The sequence below is a fragment of the Venturia canescens genome, chromosome 10, assembly GCF_019457755.1.
Source record: "Venturia canescens isolate UGA chromosome 10, ASM1945775v1, whole genome shotgun sequence".
Taxonomy (NCBI): domain Eukaryota; kingdom Metazoa; phylum Arthropoda; class Insecta; order Hymenoptera; family Ichneumonidae; genus Venturia; species Venturia canescens.
Genome location: NC_057430.1, coordinates 4,821,182 through 4,839,308, shown reverse-complemented (window position 1 = coordinate 4,839,308; position 18,127 = coordinate 4,821,182). Strand labels below are relative to the sequence as shown.

The 18,127-nt window shown below is 36.1% G+C and overlaps 1 protein-coding gene across 1 annotated transcript; it reads left to right on the top strand.

The window, feature by feature from the left end:
* Window positions 1–429: 429 nt before the first annotated feature.
* Window positions 430–2,559, top strand: LOC122417089 (uncharacterized). The gene is made up of 3 exons (XM_043430349.1): window positions 430–1,010; window positions 2,006–2,263; window positions 2,403–2,559. Exons 2-3 carry the CDS (start codon window positions 2,008–2,010, stop codon window positions 2,516–2,518), a joined length of 372 nt encoding a protein of 123 aa, XP_043286284.1. The 5' UTR covers window positions 430–1,010; window positions 2,006–2,007; the 3' UTR covers window positions 2,519–2,559.
* The last annotated feature ends 15,568 nt before the right edge of the window (window positions 2,560–18,127 follow it).

The window sequence follows — 18,127 nt, the reverse complement described above, 5'->3', positions numbered from 1 at the left end:
TCTCTCCTCGCCTCCTTTACTAACTCCTCTACCTTCCTCTCAAACCCTTTCGCCATCTCCTCCACCCTTCTTTCCACCTTTTCCACTTCTCTCTCCACTGCCTCCCCAATCTTTTCTGCCATTACCCTCCACATTTCTTCCCTACCTCCTCCTTTCTCCGGTGAGCGTTGCACCACCTTGCTCTTCTTGAACGCGTCCCTCCATTCCTCCACCCTCTCCTCTTCCTCTTTTTCGTCACTTCCCCCTGCTTTCCTCTTTCCCGCGAATAGCTCCTTCAAGTTTCCCTCGCTATACGTTCTCTCCCTTGACAGCGCCACCGCCTTGAGCGGTCTACCTTTTCTTTTCCCCTCTACTTCCCTCTTTGCCCTCGCTTCGTCCCCCATTCCTTCTTCATTCCTAATCCACACTTTTTCCTTTGCCGTCCTTTCCTTCGTCGATTCCCACTTTCCTCCTTACCTACCTCTTCCTGTTTTATCCACCTGTCTCGTCTGCTTCTACCTTATCGCCCACCTTTCCTCCTTATCCTTACCTTTCCTGCCAGCCTTTTAATTTCCCCGCTAGTTGCTCTACTCTCACTTCCTATCCTTCTGCTCTTCCTAACCTCCAATTCCTCCCTTCTGTCGCCCTCTTTCACCTCTGCTATTCTTTTCCCCGGCCGCTTCGTCCCCTATTTTATTTTCTCCCACTCTCCTCGCCTTTTTTACCACCTTACGCACTCTTGCACTTCGTCCCGCCCAATCTCCTCGCTCCCCTTTTCCTTTATTTTCCCGCACCGTCACTTATTTTTCACACTCTCCACTGTCGCCGGAAACGGAAGTCACACGACTGAGTGTTAAACGCGCTAAGAACGAGGACGCGTAAACATAAACATGGTTACGCGTCCTTGTCCTTAGCGCTTGCTCGAAACTATAGATATATTTAATAAGAAAAAAAATTTTTGTGTGAACTAGTGTCCGCGTTTTTGTATCAGTTTGGTTCGAGTATTCGACGAGTGCGCCAAAAGACCAGCGGTAAGTACTTTCCACAATATTCTTCCACGATTTATTAAGGAGGGTGGAACACGAAATCGATATAATCAGAATTTGATCAAATGTGGTGTTAACATTCTTTGGTATCAAGTATACACATACAATTTTTTTCAAATTTTTTTACCACATGCTAATCGAATAATTGAGCGTTAAAGCGAAGTTTTTATGCACGGTATATATATAAACTCTATGCTTATACAGGTCAGCTTGAGTGTTCAGTTACTCGAGATCTATATGGTAGAAACATCTAAAAAAAATTATATCGTCTCATATATTTTAAAAGAATACATTTACCAAATTTTATTAAATTCTTATCATTTTGAAATTCTTTTAATTTTTCACATTGTTTAGCATGGCAACATTGTATCGTCGCGATCCACCCTCCTTCACACGTTGGTTCATGTTTCTTTTTCATTATTTTCGATATGAGTGCGATTAAACGTATATTAAAAGTTTTTACCATGAATGAAAAAAATCAGAATTTTCGCCTTCAAGCTGATTACGAGAGGGGGAAACATATTCAATAAATCTCTGATCCAAATACTTACTCCAATCCGCGTTGTCGAAGAGCCTTAATCAATTTCCCCTTTTGTATTTATCACTGTTAACTTTAAATATCACTGCTGAAAATTACTTTCCACTGCGAATAGAGCACAGGTACTTACCGCGCGAGCGGTTCGTTACTGAATAACAACGTGCTCGCAAATTTGTAGACATCGTGTAAAATCTCTAATACAGACGAGTTCGACGATATATATAGGCTGTTCGCGAAACGTAAATAAAGTACAAATGCTAAGGAAAGATACCGAAGCCAATGTGAAGGACAAAAAACATAAAGTGTATACGGCGGACGATTATGAGACGTAAAATGTTTCGACTTCTCGAATCATCGAAATTTCTTTGAATTCGAAATACGAATTATTAATCCATTGCCTTAGAATTATTCAATAAAGATTTTGGTTCGCTTTTATTTTCAGAAATGGGTAAATCCGGGAGCAAACAGCCTCCGAAAGAGGAAAAAGGAAAAGAAGAGAACGAAGGGAAAGAAAAAGAGGAGAAAGAAAAGCGAGAACGGGCGGAACTTCTCGAAATGCTGGAAACTGGGGCTGCCCAGCAGGCAATGCTGCAGCAGCAGCTTCTATTGCAGCAGCAGCAAGAGGCGCAGGAAAGAGCGGAGTTACAACGGCGAGAAGAAGCGCTTCGCTCTCCCGTTCAAGTCGTCATTGGTGGTCCCTGTGAGTATCTTCTACTCCAAAACGTCAGAAAATCGGCATAATCGCGTATATAAGAGCGCAGCAGAGCTGGCGCTAGCGTTATTTCTTCCACAACAAAACTGTTTCCAGAGTTGAATGATATTTTTTATTGTCATTTCAGATAACCGAGGATGGAACGGCGGGCGAAGCCGAAGAGGCCGACGCGGGGGAGGCCGCAGTCGAGCGGCTTGGTACCGGAGGCGCAATGACTACGATGTCAGACAATTTTTCCAATAAATTAAATTAAGAAAAATTAAACTATAAAAAAAATAAAAATATACTCCTATAATAAAATATACTTCAGTAATTCTTTCTTTCTCCCTCTCCTCCCGCTTACTCTCTCTTTCTCTCTCTCTCTCTCTCTCTCTCTCTCTTAAATTAATTAATACCATAAATTAAATTTAAGGTACTCTACACAATAAAAGCAGCAGGTAACTATTGGTGTGTCGCAATATGGATTAATGATAGCAGAACATTCAGAGGAGCGATAGCAGTGGTGTATCACTCACCAAGCTCATCGGACGCCGATTTTGTCTCATTTCTGGAAGAACTGAGTGAAGATTTGAATAACAAGGGGGAATGTATCATTATGGGGGATTTTAATATAGACGTAGGGTCAAGAACATTCTATGCGAAGAAACTAGAATGTCAGCAGTTAGCACTAGGACTAAAACAATACGTGAAACAAGCAACAAGGATAACACAGAACAGCCAAACTACCATCGACTTAGTATTCTCAAATAAAAAACAGTTAGTAGAAGTAAAACAGACACCGGCGATAACAGACCATGGGTGGGTAATAGTGAAAAAAGAAAAAATTGGTAGTATAAATAAAAAAAAATCAGAAATCGTAACAAGAGATATGAAAGCACTAACAACGGAAAACTTTCGACAACAATGGATAAGAAGAAAGACAACGTGGGTAGAGAACGATACTGTGGATGCTAAAGCGAACATGTTAATTAGAGACATAATACAAATACTGGACATTATTGCACCAAAAAAGAAAATCACTATTCCAACAAAATGGATAGGTAAAGAATGGTACACAAATGAGCTCAAAGAATGTGCAAAGAAAAGGGATCAATCATATAAAAAAGCTGTAGCAACAGGAAATTGGTCAGACTGGATGGATTATAGAAGAAATCGTAACGTTGTGGTAATGAACATAAAGAAGAAAAGGAAAGAATATTTTGAAAATAAAATAGACAGAAATAGAAACAAGCCTAGCGAAATGTGGAAAACATTGAAAGAGGTTATCAACGGGAAAAAAGAAGTATTTGACAGATATGAGGAAGTAGTATTTGAAGCGGATCCAGAGAATGCAAACACAACAAAAAATGTACAAGATAAATTCAATGAGTACTTTATAAATAGTATTAGAGCGATAACAGAGAGTATCAAGAGACGCGGTAGCGGCTCGACGCCAAGTATTAAAAAAAAACGAAAGTGTAAAAGAAAAGTCAGCGTGAGCCCTGCCGCACTCTTATATACGCGAATATGTCGATTTATGACGTCATAACGTTTTTCAAACCGTTCTCACGGATAAACCATTGTAGTTAAAAATCTGAAAATTAGTGATAATTTTTTTTCGATTTTTCTCTTTCAATTGATCCTTATTGCAAGTAAATCCGTTTACTCAATCCCGAGATATGATGATTTAAGCAATTAAAATCGAATGTTTCGGTACGCTCTAGTCGCTTGGAGTCAGAAAGACTTAAGTAGCATTTGTTTACCTTTGGACATACGTCCTTTGCACGAAACGTTACTTTTGTCCCGTTTCGTTTCGCCCAGTCCACTGAACGCGATATCCCCTCTACTCGCGCCCGATTGAGCGCGAGAGACAGCGCGCGAAGACTCGTTCCCTCTCTCTCCTACTCGTCGTAGCGTGGCGAGAGATCTATACGCATATCCAAAAATGTTCTCACGTTCTTTTTAATGCTACTGCACCGCTGGTTTAGATATTGAGATGCAACAAGGCGCATTTTGAAGAGAAGACATTTAGCTTTACTTTGGTGTATTCGAAAAGTCTCTACGACTTTCATTACGGGTACTACATCGTTTCAACAAACATTGATATTTTCGTTCGTTTGATTTCTTTTTCAACTGGGCCGCAAGTTCAGATAAAACAATTTGTCTCCTCAATTTTCGATATATTTTTTTTTTTTTTTAATTTTTCAGCGGTACCTCGAGTACATTGATTGTGGTAACTGTAGTAAAACAATGGGTTTTTTTGGAAAATTCGGAGAGAAAAAATTTTTCTTCTTCAATTCCAACACATTCAAATTTTATCAGATTTTTTTGCTAATTTTTGTCAACCAAAAATTTCTACATGGTACGTTAATAAATTGATCTGGAATTTTCGAGAACTATGGAGCCGTATTAGAATATACAGAGTGGAAAAAATTTCATTTTTACTTTTGATTTTTTATTATTAACCCTCTCGGACCGTATGTTGCTTCTACGCAACACGCGCTTCCAGGCCCAATGAAACTGCATCGGTCAGTAAGGTCGTGGTTCTAACTGCCTATTTCAATCAAGCAAGGTTAGATTGCACCTTAGATACTCCTAAACCAAGAGATAAACTGCTTTAACTCATCGAAATATCAATATGAAGTCGGCGTTTCATGTTGAGTTGGCGTTGTGTGAAAAGGTGCTTTAGTTATCGCAAAAGAAAAGTGGGTATACATTTTTTTTTCGTACTCCAAACGTTATTTCCTTTCAAAGGGAAGCTAATATGATGTATTTAAGGTATTCGGTGCTAGATTCATTCGTAAATTTTCCTGATTTTGCTCCCTAAGGACCTGGTGCTGCACGCAGCGAACATTCAAAAATTCATATTTCCCAACAAAAAAACTGAAATGTCACAATGGATTCGGAAACTAGAAAGTATTTTGAGATAAAATTATGAAGGGAATCATTTTCCGTCAACGCGAAATAGGTCTCGGTCTGAGAGGGTTAACCGGTTGACTAGTAAGCTTTTTTTTTCTGGTTTTCGTGCCAAAACTGGCACGAGTCAATAAATTATCGAAATACATGGAAATTTGTTTCTTGGGATTTTCGAGGTTGCTGATTTCATTCCCAATCTTAATTTTCATGTAGCTACCTTCGAAAAGGATGAAAATAAGGGTTGAAAGTGATATTTCTGATTTGCTAGCGGCATGTTTTTATGTTATATTACATGGAAAATCCAAATTTTTTAGGATGAAAATGAATAAAATTCACTATCCCCGAGGGGGTGAAAAATGAGGGTTAGAGGTAAAATTTTCAGATTTTTCAATGAGAAATTTTTGCGTTATATTACATAAAAAATGTTCGTTTTTGAGGGTACCAGATTCTTTCATCGAAGTAAAATAAAATTCGCTACCTGCGAAAGGGTGAAAATCAAGGTTTGGGGATGAAATTTTTAGATTTCTTAATAGGGAGTTTTTGTGCTATATTACATGAAAATTCTGAGTTTTTTAGAACACTAGACTCTTCTATTGAAATGCACCCCCAACCCTCATTTTTCACTCCTTGGCAGATCGGGAGTTTTGGTTTATTTCGATAAAGGACGTTCGTGCTCTACAAAAAACATACAGTTTCTATGTGGAAAAGCATAAAATTTCTCGTTGAAAAATCTGGAAATTTCACCCTCAAACCTTATTTTTCACCCCTTAGGGAATAGTGATTTTTTTTTCATTTCAATAAAAGAGTTTCGTGTCCTAAAAAACTTGCAATTTTCATGTAATGTAAAAAACTTTCACATTGAAAAATCTGAAAATTTCACCCCCAACTTTTTTTTTTTCATCCTTTCGCGGGTGGTGAATTTTATTTTATTTCGATAAAAGAATCTGGTATCCTCAAAAACGAATACTTTTTATGTAATATAGCATAAAAACTTCTCATTGAAAAATCTGAAAATTTCACCCCAACCCTTATTTTTAATTTCTTCGGGGATAGTGAATTTAGTTCTATTTCGACAAAAGAGTCTAGTGTGGAACTTGGAATTTTCGAGTAATATCGCATAATAACTTTCCATTGAAAAATCTAACAATGTTAGCCTTAACGCTCGATTTTCACCTTTTTCAAGGTGAAAATTAAGCCCGGAAGTCGATTCGGCAACACAAAAAATCCTTGTAAACCCTTTTTCATCCCAATCGGTTGAAAATTTAAAACAAGAGTTCAATATGTACGCATATCATACATTATTACCAGAACTGACCCGACTTTTTTTGTATATACCAGTCAACAGGTTATTCGCTCCGTGCGCGTAAAGTAGTGCCCTCGCACTACTTTGAAAGTGAGCGTGCGTCGTGTATACGTGTTCCCCCAAAAACGCCGGAGTTCCATTTACGGTGGTGCTGGCAGTATGCATGAATACACTAATACTATTAATGCAGTAGTATTAGATTTTTGGCTCCGCCCACGTACAGAGCGAATACGTGGTATGAGATGCCAATGCTCGTTTTTTAAAAACTTGTGTATTTCGTGAATTGTGAAAAAAAGTGCTGTACACCAAAGGTAGTTTCTTTGATATGAGACAAACATTTTATGAATACTTTTTACACAATTCACAGTATTTTTTCTATGAGTTTCTCAAGAATGCACTTCAGTGTTTCGTGCCATGTCTTATTATAAAGAAATCGATCAATAAAAAATTCAAAAGCAAAAATGACACTTTTTCTACGTTGAATATTCTAATACGACTTCATGATTCTCGAAAAACCTAGATCAATCCATAACTGTTTGAAGTAAAAAATTAAAAAAATCTGATATCATTCCCATGAGCTGAAATTGAATAAAAGGTAAAACTTTTCCTTCAAATTTCATTAAAAAACCTTATTGTTTCAGAGTTACGACAATCGAGGTACTTGAAGTTTCACTGAAAATTGCATGGCGGAAAATGTTAAAAAAAATTTAGTGAATAAACAATCGCTGACGCGACTCTTTTTACGCTTGAAATATCGTGTGAAATTTAATATTTCTCGCGATACGCGGGAATTTTCAAAATTTTTTTTTTTGCTAAAAACGCGATGATTGAGCGAAAAAATCGTTTCCAATAAAAAAAATGAATCTAAAACCTCAACTTTTGAGGATTCGCTCGTAGAATTGAGGAGAAAAAATTTCATGTGAAAACGCGGTCCAATTGAAAGGGGAATCCAACAAACCAAAAATCAACATCTTTCGAAATGACGTAGCACCCGTAAAAAGGGTCGTAATGACTTTTCGAATAAACCAAAGTAAACCAAAATAAACCAAAGTAAGCTCTTCCCTTTAAAATGCTCCTTCTTGCATCCGAGATCTAAACCAGTGGCCTAGTAGAAGAAAAAAGAGCTCGGAACATTTTTGGTCTTTTATTCGGAAATTTTTCTTCGGTAGTGAAAACACTTGAAAAAAAGTAAAAAAAAAGCGCGACAAATATTGAAAGACCGCAACCTTAGTTTTGAATGATCTTCACATATTATCATTGTTAATTTGAAATTTTCTTTCTCATTATTTGTTTCATGATAGGGAAAAAAAATATAAGACCATTCTAATATAGACACGATTTACATCATTTGAAATTGACTAAACAGTTTTTGTCCGTCAACATAGAAAAAATAAATATTTAGTAGCGTTGATTGCTTTCGCCATCTGAAGGTAGTTACTCAACTTTAAACAAATCATTTGTAAAAAATTTTTTGGAGATAAGAAAAAATGTATAATTTTCCAAAATATTTACTAATTGTCACTCTTCTAAAAAAAAAAAGCGAAATCACTATAAAAATACTTCAAAAAAGTAAAAAAAAGAACGCCAAGTATTAAAAAATCGCCCCTCTAGTTTCGAATGATCTTTACTATATTTTCAGTAAATGAAAAATTTCCTTACCCATTATTTATTGCTAAAATGACATAGTAGGATGATCAAGATAAGAAAAAAAATATGAGATCATTTTAGCATAGCCAAGGATTTTGAATAAATTTTGATTTCTGCAAAGAATCATGTTACACCTCCAACTGTACTGGCTAAAGAGTTTTGTGACTTCAAGCGTTCCCAGAATGATTTTGCGATTAAGATATTGTTATTCTAATTTAATGCACAAATTCACTGTCAAAATTACACACAAACTTGGCGTGGATGGTTTTCAAATGGAAGCTCGGCGAAGGAATGCTAATGCTCCATCCGTCTGCATTTAGAGCGAATTTCAATGCCCACTAATTCATTTGTTTCTTATTTCGTTATCCTTCATCCAGCCACGTATGAATTTTTTACTTGTCTACCTATCCATATACTGGTTCATCACAAGTATTCTGTATCCCATTCTCTGATTCATTCACCAGATTGTCTATTTCTTTTATTCCTGAAACCATACTTTCTCCACATTCTATTCGTTTGTTGATTCAATAATTTAAACCATTCGCCTGGTTATTTATTGTGTAATAATTCATTAAATCATTCATATTTGCTAATTTTTTTATTTTCTTCATTAATCTCTTTCATCTATACACTATCTCAGGAATCTATTTTATTCATCAAACCATTAATTTTGAATAGTATATTTGATCAATCGTGTCTTCCCGAGCTTCCATTTGAAAACCATCCACGCCAAGTTTGTGTGTAATTTTGACAGTGAATTTGTGCATTAAATTAGAATAACAATATCTTAATCGCAAAATCATTCTGGGAACGCTTGAAGTCACAAAACTCTTTAGCCAGTACAGTTGGAGGTGTAACATGATTCTTTGCAGAAATCAAAATTTATTCAAAATCCTTGGCTATGCTAAAATGATCTCATATTTTTTTTCTTATCTTGATCATCCTACTATGTCATTTTAGCAATAAATAATGGGTAAGGAAATTTTTCATTTACTGAAAATATAGTAAAGATCATTCGAAACTAGAGGGGCGATTTTTTAATACTTGGCGTTCTTTTTTTACTTTAGTAAACAATCAGGACACAACAGAGGGAACAGCAGTAGATAGAAGCACGAACAACTGGGAAGAATTTGATGTTATAACAAAGGAAGAATTAAAAGAGATAGTGCAGAGGATGAATGATAAAAAAAAAGGAACGGATGAGGGTATATCTGCGAACGTCTTAAAGCAGATAATAGATGTAATAGGGGAAGAACTGTCGGATGTAATTAACACCTCATTAAAGCAAGGAGTGTGCCCAAAGGAATGGAAAACATCTACGGTGATTCCGATCCCAAAGGTGACAAATACACGGAAGGCAGGAGAATTTAGGCCTATAAATATGCTTCCAATCTACGAAAAATTATTAGAACTAGTCGTCAAACAACAACTTGAGAAATTTTTGACAATAAATAATACACTGATAGAACAACAATCAGGATTTCGCAAGAATCATTCATGCGAAACAGCAATCCAAATAGTATTAAACCAATGGAAGATAATAGTGAGTGAAAAAAAAATGATAGGAGTACTCTTTATGGACCTAAAACGAGCATTTGAGACCATTGACCGGGCGAAGCTTATTAAAAAACTGGCCAACTACGGATTGAAAGGAACAGTTCTAAACTGGATCGAATCATATGTATCGGACAGATACCAACAGGTAAAATTAGGGCAAAAAATGTCATCGAAACTGTCAAGTGACTATGGTGTACCACAGGGTTCGGTACTAGGACCGATACTATTCATAATCTATATAAATGATATAAAAAAGGCACTGATCAGAGAATCTTCAATACAGTTATTTGCGGATGATACCCTTGTCTACGTAACAGGATACAGTACGGAAGAGGTAGAAAGAAAACTACAAGAAGCCCTGTACAAATTAGAAGACTGGTTGGGAGAAAATATGTTAAAAATGAACGCCAACAAAACAAAATACATGATCATAAGGAGTATAAGAAAAGAAATGATCAGGACAACTACAATATTAACGAAAGAGTGTATAGAATTGGAAAAGGTAGAAGTTATGAAATACTTGGGCATACTCATAGACGATAGACTAGTGTTCAAAAACCATTGTGAATTTTTATTGAAAAAAGTGGGAAAGAAAATAAGTTTTTTGAACAGGATAGGAAATGAATTATCAATATATACACGCAGTACAATATATAAAACAATAATAGCACCACACTTCGAATACTGCTCTACCATTATGGTAAATATGGGCGAGACAGAACTAAATAAATTACAAGTGGCACAAAATCGTGCAATGAGAACAATTTTGCAAGTTAATAGATATACTAAAGTAAAAGAAATGCTGGAAGTGCTATGTTTTATGTCAATTAGAGAAAGAATAGAATACAATATATGTATATTTATCTACAAAGCGCTCAATAACATGCTACCACAAGTAATAAAAGACGAAATGCAGTTGGTAGGTACAGGGAGGGGAAGAGTGACAAGGCAAAACAACGAGATTCGCATAAATACAAGGCGAACAAAGTCCGCGCAAAAAAGTCTTTATTACGAAGGGATTAGCAATACAATGCACTACCAATGGCGATTAGGGGCATAGGACGACTGAATAGTTATAAGACCGCACTTAAATCATATATACTAGAAAAGAGAAATGTGAAAAGAGAAGTTATATGTAAGAAAAATATTGTATATGTAAAAATGTAAAAGAGTCACAGAAATAGCCGAGAAGGCTAATAAAGCATATCTATCTCTCTCTCTCTCTCTCTCTCTCTCTCTCTCTCTCTCTCTCTCTCTCTCTCTCTCTCTCTCTCTCTCTCTTTGAGCGGGAAAGTGTTGCAAAAATTTTGCTCCGTATAAAGTTTCGTTTTTATCTGTGAAAACAAACAGTTTAAATATATTTATTGTGCTTATATTGTAAAAACTAGTGCAACGAACCAGTGTGTGATTTAAATTTTTTCCATGTGATAGTTTTTGCACCTTTTATCGGCATTTTTACTTCTTCGATGACTCCGTCAAAACTGACAGTTATGGCCATTAGGTGTACCCGCTCTTGAAAGTGTGTCTGTGTTAGTGCAAATTGTTTACTCAGGCATTTCATTGTTTCAATAGTTATCTTTTTGAATTGTTCTTACTGAGCAGATCATAAAAATAGCAACAACCTCAAGGCTGTGCTAAGTTTGTCACTGTTCACCACGGAAAGTGCTATTTTAACATGATACAATATCTTCGAAAACTGATTATATAACCTCGATCTGTCAGTGATACATACTAATACATCAACACTGTTCCTTATCGACCGGTGATCGAAGCAATCAGTTCAGAGAAGGCGCTATCAACCTAAACTTGGTACTCACTGAAGTTGTCATTGAACAGTGGTCTGATTTTGAAATTGCTTGAGGTCTCTATCTTATCGATCTCAATCATTGGACTCTTTGGCCTATGTTACACCCGTTCTTATCGATCGATTGTAATTATCTATCGACGTGTAGTTTCATGATTCAAATTATTTTTATCATCAGAACTGTGAAATTTTGTCTGTTTAAAAATGACGAAACGCTGTATTATTTGTAATCGTCAGGCAAAAACCAATGCTATAATATGTATTGGTCCATGCAAGGAAACCTTCCATATAAATTGTGCTTCGAATAAATTCGAGGTGGATTTACACGAGAATGAACAATTCAATAATTTTCGGTGTGGACCTTGCCTCTTGAGTCAACTGTCTGAATCGCACGACTCGTCATCTGTTAATCCACCTATGACTATTACACTGGAGCAAATAATGAGTCAGATTCAAACTAATGCAGCAACGCTAAACGCAAATTTGATATCCATGAATGAACAAATATCATCGAGATTTGAGTCTCTTTCCGATTCAATAAATGGAGTGGTCCAGGATATTTCTCATCTCCGCACAGAGGTGTCAAATCTTACCTCATCGCAGGAAAACATGGGTCAAACGATCTCTGCAGTTCAGACAGAAGTCGTTACTCTCAGTGTACAAACTGCTAATATTGCGGCTGAGAATATCGAAATAAAATCTCAAATGGACAGTATGGTGACCAATTTTACAAATTTGAGCGTTCAGCTCACCTCTCCTGGAATAATAATTCGAAATCTCCCAGCTTTTCTGAAGCATTCACCACGTACATCAATAGAGAAAATTTTTACATCTCTTGATGCATCTGAACTTATCTCAGACATTCTGGATGTCCGTAGCCTCGAAAAAAAGGCCCCAGGTGCTGTTGGAGATCGACAAACTGCTCCGTATCAGGCTCGTTCCAAATCGTTCCTAGTTCGTTTCAGATCTGCATCTGTACGAAATGAAATTTTATTGAAAAAACGGAAGAAACGAGTGCTCACTATCAAAGATGTTTTTTCCGAAAATATGGACGGCAATATTATAATCAAGGAATTCCTTCCACCTCAAATTCACCAATTTCTTGGCCGGGTGCGTACAATTACCAAAGAACGTGGGTGGAAGCATGCCTGGGCTACATCCCACGGAGTATTTGTTCGAAAAACTGATGGCTCACCTATACTCAAAATCAACTCGGAGGCTGACTTCGCCAATATCACCTGACTACCTCAAGGCTCATCCTCCTACTCATCGGCAACGACTGGAACTGCTTCAACTTGTCAAATGAATATTGTATCCACCGATTCCTCGCTAATTATTGTTTCGTTTAATGCAAATTCTCTATTAGGCCATATCGATCAGATCAAAGCTTATGTTTCACTCAATTTTGCTCATATTATTTCTGTTTCTGAAACTTGGCTCCACTCTAGACACCCAGATAATTTAGTTAAACTAAATGGCTATACGCTTATTCGCAATGATCGGGAGGGTAAATTGGGAGGAGGAGTAGCATGTTATGTCCACGAATCACTCAATGTCAAAATTCTTGCTTCCTCACCGAGCCAATTTTCGAATGCTCCTGAGTACACTATCCTAGAAATTCGTACTTTAAGTAATTCTACACTATTGTTTGTTTCTATGTACAGAAGACCTAAAGGTTTGCTATTTCATGCATTCATGGATGATTTTCTACGCTTCTCCCAATTTTATGAAAACATTATAATCACTGGAGACTTGAATTGTGATCTATCTAGTCACAACTACGAAAGTAACTATTTGAAAGACCTGGTTTTTTCTCAAGCTCTTCACATAATAAAGTCAGAGACGACACATCATACGAAGAGTTCGAACTCATGGCTTGACGTTTTTATAATTGATAATTCTGACAAAATTATCTCATTTAATAAGTCTGAGGAGCCATTTATCGCAGGCCATGATCTTCTAACTCTCCGTTATGCTTTCCCTGTAGACAGTGATAAACAGCGTATAGTCACAAGACGATCTCTAAAAAATTTTAATTATATTGAGTTTACAAATACACTTGGTGCTCTATTAGTGAAGAATAATCTTTTATCTTTTAAATCATGCTCTACGACTATTCAACTTGAAGATATGTTAGATTCCCTGCGAAATCAGATTCTTAAGTCACTTGATATTCATGCACCTCTCAGTACGTTTTTAATAAGCAAGCCATTAGCACCTTGGCTGACTGAAGAACTAAAGAAGCTTATAAAACAGAAAAATACAATGTATAAACAAGCGAAAAGATCTGGAAACATTCTTGGTATGGCGATTTATAAACAAATCAGGAATAACATCTCTCGAGCGATAAAGAGTGCTAGAAATAAGTTCTTTCTTGATAGATTGTCAGTGACTAGAGATCCTGCTACTCTATGGCGCGAGCTTGCAAATCTTGGTTTGGTCAGAACAAATTCATCTTCGCCTTTTTCATTTTTCTCGCGTGACGAACTAAATACATATTATGTACAGGTCTCTAATATAACAGCTCCTTGTTCTCTCGATCTACTGTTCAATTCTCTTAATCCGTTAGATGAAAATAGCCCAGTTTTTGATCTCTCTGAGATCTCTACTGACTCTCTTCTTAATATAATAATGTCAAGATCATCTTCATCTCTGTCATCTGGACCCGATGATATTTCACCATTTGCTCTGCGTAAAGGGTTACCCAAAATTTTGCCTGTGCTCGTATCGTTATTTAATAACTGTCTTCGGCTAGCTTATTTCCCAGCTGTATGGAAAAAAACTTTTATCCGTCCACTAATTAAAACAAACCCTCCAGTAACGCCTTCAGATACTAGACCGATTGCTAATCTCAGCGAATCCGCCAAACTTCTGGAACGCTGCTTATTTGATCAAATCTTTGCTTTTCTAGAAAGATATAAATTACTTGATCCTCGCCAATCTGCTTATCGTAGACGATTTAGTACTCAAACAGCCTTGCTGCGCCTATGTCATGACATTAGAGAGACTGTTGATAATAGGAAGGTGACCATTTTAATACTATTTGATTTTAGTAAAGCCTTCGATACAATACCACATTTGAACTTACTTATTAAACTCCGCAGCTTTGGATTTTCTGATCAGGTTCTTAAATTTTTCCATTCCTACCTCTCAGATAGAACCCAAGCCTGTATTGATGGTTCAGGAATCAGGTCAGACTGGGCTAAAACGACTTCAGGGGTACCACAGGGATCAGTCCTTGGTCCTCTCCTATTTTCTCTTTTCATCAACGATATTGGGCGTGTTCTGTCCCATAGTAATCATCTCATTTTTGCGGATGATACTCAGATCTATCGAAGCTGTTTTCCGTCCAACATCGTTGATGAAATAAATTTAATGTCACATGATGTTCAGGCAATTTCAAATTATGCTAAGAGGAACGGTTTGAGGCTTAATCTTGATAAATCCAGAGCGGTTATATTCGGCAGTAGTAGGTTTGTCAACAATTTAAACCTAAGCACTCTACCGATCATAAATATAGATGGAGTCACGCTCCCCTATGTACATGATGTTAGAAATCTTGGAGTGATCATGTCCTCGAACTTATCATGGGCAAATCATGTAAATAACATCTCTAGCAGGGTAAACGGGGTAATGTATCGTCTACGATATCACAGCAGCATTTTATCTATTGATGTGAAAACTACAGTGGTGCTCACGCTGGTCTTTCCAGTGTTAGATTACTGCTGTATGGTCTACAATGATCTCACAGCCGAACTGAACGCAAAACTGGAGGTTTTGTTAAATTCTGGTATTCGATATATATTCAATTTAAGACGGGATGAACATATCACTTCCTATAGAAGACAGTTGCGATGGTTATCAGTTCGCTCTCGCAGACTGTATTTTATTGGCATGATGGTCTACCGAATTTTGAAAAATCAGGCTCCAGACTATTTAATTGAACTCTTTCCGCGAGCAAATGCATCGCTTAGAATTAGTGATTGCAGGGTAGCTGATACTTTTTATATCCCGGCGCATCGTACTAGCACCTATAAGCACTCATTCGTGATGACGGCTATATACTTCTGGCACTCCTTACCTATATTCATTCGTGACTCTCCGACTCTTGATATTCTAAAGAATCGTCTGTTTTCTTATTTGTTCGACGTAGTCGACGTATAGTAATACTTTTATGCATTTTTAATATTTTATCTTTTTAATATTTTATCTATTCTGTATCTAAAATAATTTATGTACTGTTTGTATTCTCATATTCTATAGTCTACTGTTATGTATATTAACTTATACTTTATACTTTTTGTATACTTAGCCTCAAGGATAAGTCCAAGGCTTAATAAATCTATCAATCAATCTCTCTCTCTCTCTCTCTCTCTCTCTCTCTCTCGATTTTGAATTTGAAAAACATTGGCAGAAAAGGAGAAGGAAGAACGAAGACAACGGAACAATCAACGAGATAGCTAACATGTTAATTAAAAATATAGTGGATACATTGAACGAAATTGCGCCTAAGAAAAGATTCTCTGTTCCTAGGAACTGGGTGGATAAGAAATGGTATGGGAATGAAATAAAGGAAATAACTAAAAATAGAGACTTGGCATATAAAAGAGCTGTCTTTACAAATAAGAGCTCTGATTGGGAAATATATAAACTATTTAGAAATCTTACTGTAAGCACAATACGGAGAAAGAAGAAGGAGTATTATGAAAATAAAATAGATAACTGTAGAAATAATCCTACGGAGATGTGGAAAGCTCTGAAAGATATTGTCCAAAAAAAAAGAAATAAAGTTAGTCAATACGAAGGTATACAATTCGAAACGCGAGAAAGTAGAACAGATGTTCACCAAACCGTAGAAAATAAGTTAAATAAGTATTACTTGGATAGTAAAGAGGAAATTATTTCTAGCATAAATGGACACGATTACGGGGGTGACGTTAATGATTCATATATGTCGAGGGGTGTTTTATGGGATACATTCGACAGAGTTAAAGAACAGGACTTGCGCCTATGGCTTATGAAAATGGATAATAAAAAGATGGGGACAGATGAGGGAATATCGGTGAGAATCTTAAAAGAGATTTTCCAAGTGATCGGAAAAGAAGTGACGGATATTATTGATAGATCTCTGGAAGAGGGAGTATGTCTAAATGAATGGAAAACCGCCACAGTGATACCGGTACCAAAGATTGCAAATACCTTGAAGGCGTGCGAGTTCAGACCAATCAATACTCTGCCAATATATGAAAAACTATTGGAATTAGCTGTTAAACAACAATTAGACAACTTTTTAAATCGGAATAACATCTTAATTGAAGATCAGTCAGGGTTTCGAAAAAACCATTCTTGTGAAACGGCAATTCAAACAGTAATAGATGATTGGAAAATAACGGTTAGTAAAAAAAAGTTGGTTGGTATAATATTTTTGGATTTGAAGAGGGCATTTGAAACGATCGATAGAACTATTCTAATACAAAAAATGGAAAAATATGGAATTAAAGGAAGAGTCTTGCAATGGTTCAAATCTTATATAGAAATTAGGTATCAAAGGGTGAAGATGGGGGAAAAATTATCAGATAAGATTATTACGAAGTATGGAGTACCGCAAGGATCGGTGCTTGGCCCAATTTTATTTCTAATATATATAAACGACATTATTAAATGGAAGACCGAATTCTCCACTATTAAACTTTTTGCGGATGACACATTAATATACGTTACAGGAGAAAGTACTGAGGAAGTAGAAATGAAGCTTCAAGATGCACTTACTAGAACAGAAGAGTGGCTGAATGTAAATAAACTAAAAATGAATGCGGAAAAAACGAAATATATGGTAGTTAAAAGCATAAGAAAAGAAACAAGGAGAATAATGAATATTGTCACAAAAGAGGGTATTAATTTAGAAAAAGTTTCATCAATGAAATATCTTGGTATAATAATAGATGATAAGCTAACATTTAGAGACCACAGTGATTATATGATTAAAAAAATAGGGAAGAAAATAAGCTTCCTAAACCGTATTGGAAATGAAATCTCAGTCTATACAAGATGTATGATATATAAGACTATTATCGCACCACATTTTGAATATTGCTCAACAGTATTGATAAATATGGGAACGACAGAATTAGATAAACTCCAAAAAGCCCAAAATCGTGCTATGAGAGCTATATTGCATGTTAATAAGACAGCTAAAATAAAGGATATGTTAGAAACACTGTACTTCATGTCAATAAGAGAAAGATTGGAATTTAATACTTGTATATTCATTTATAAAGCTCTAAAAAACATGATGCCGCAATATATTAGTAATATATTCAAAACAATAGGTGAAGCCAGAGAGTCGAGGACGAGGCAAGCCGATGAAATAGTATTAAGTTTGAGAAAAACAAAAGGGGCACAAAAAAGCCTCTTCTATGAAGGCATCAGAACATTCAACAGACTACCTAAAGAAATAAAAAGCACTAATAGCCTAGATAGCTTTAAAGCATTGTTAAAAGGTCATATTTTAAGGAGTAGAGTGTAATATTCACCAAGCATAAAAAAAAAAAAAAAAACAAAATGTATAAATGCCATTGTAAATTACAATAATCGAGGAGACTAAATAAATTATATATCTATCTAAATTATATATCTATCTCTCTCT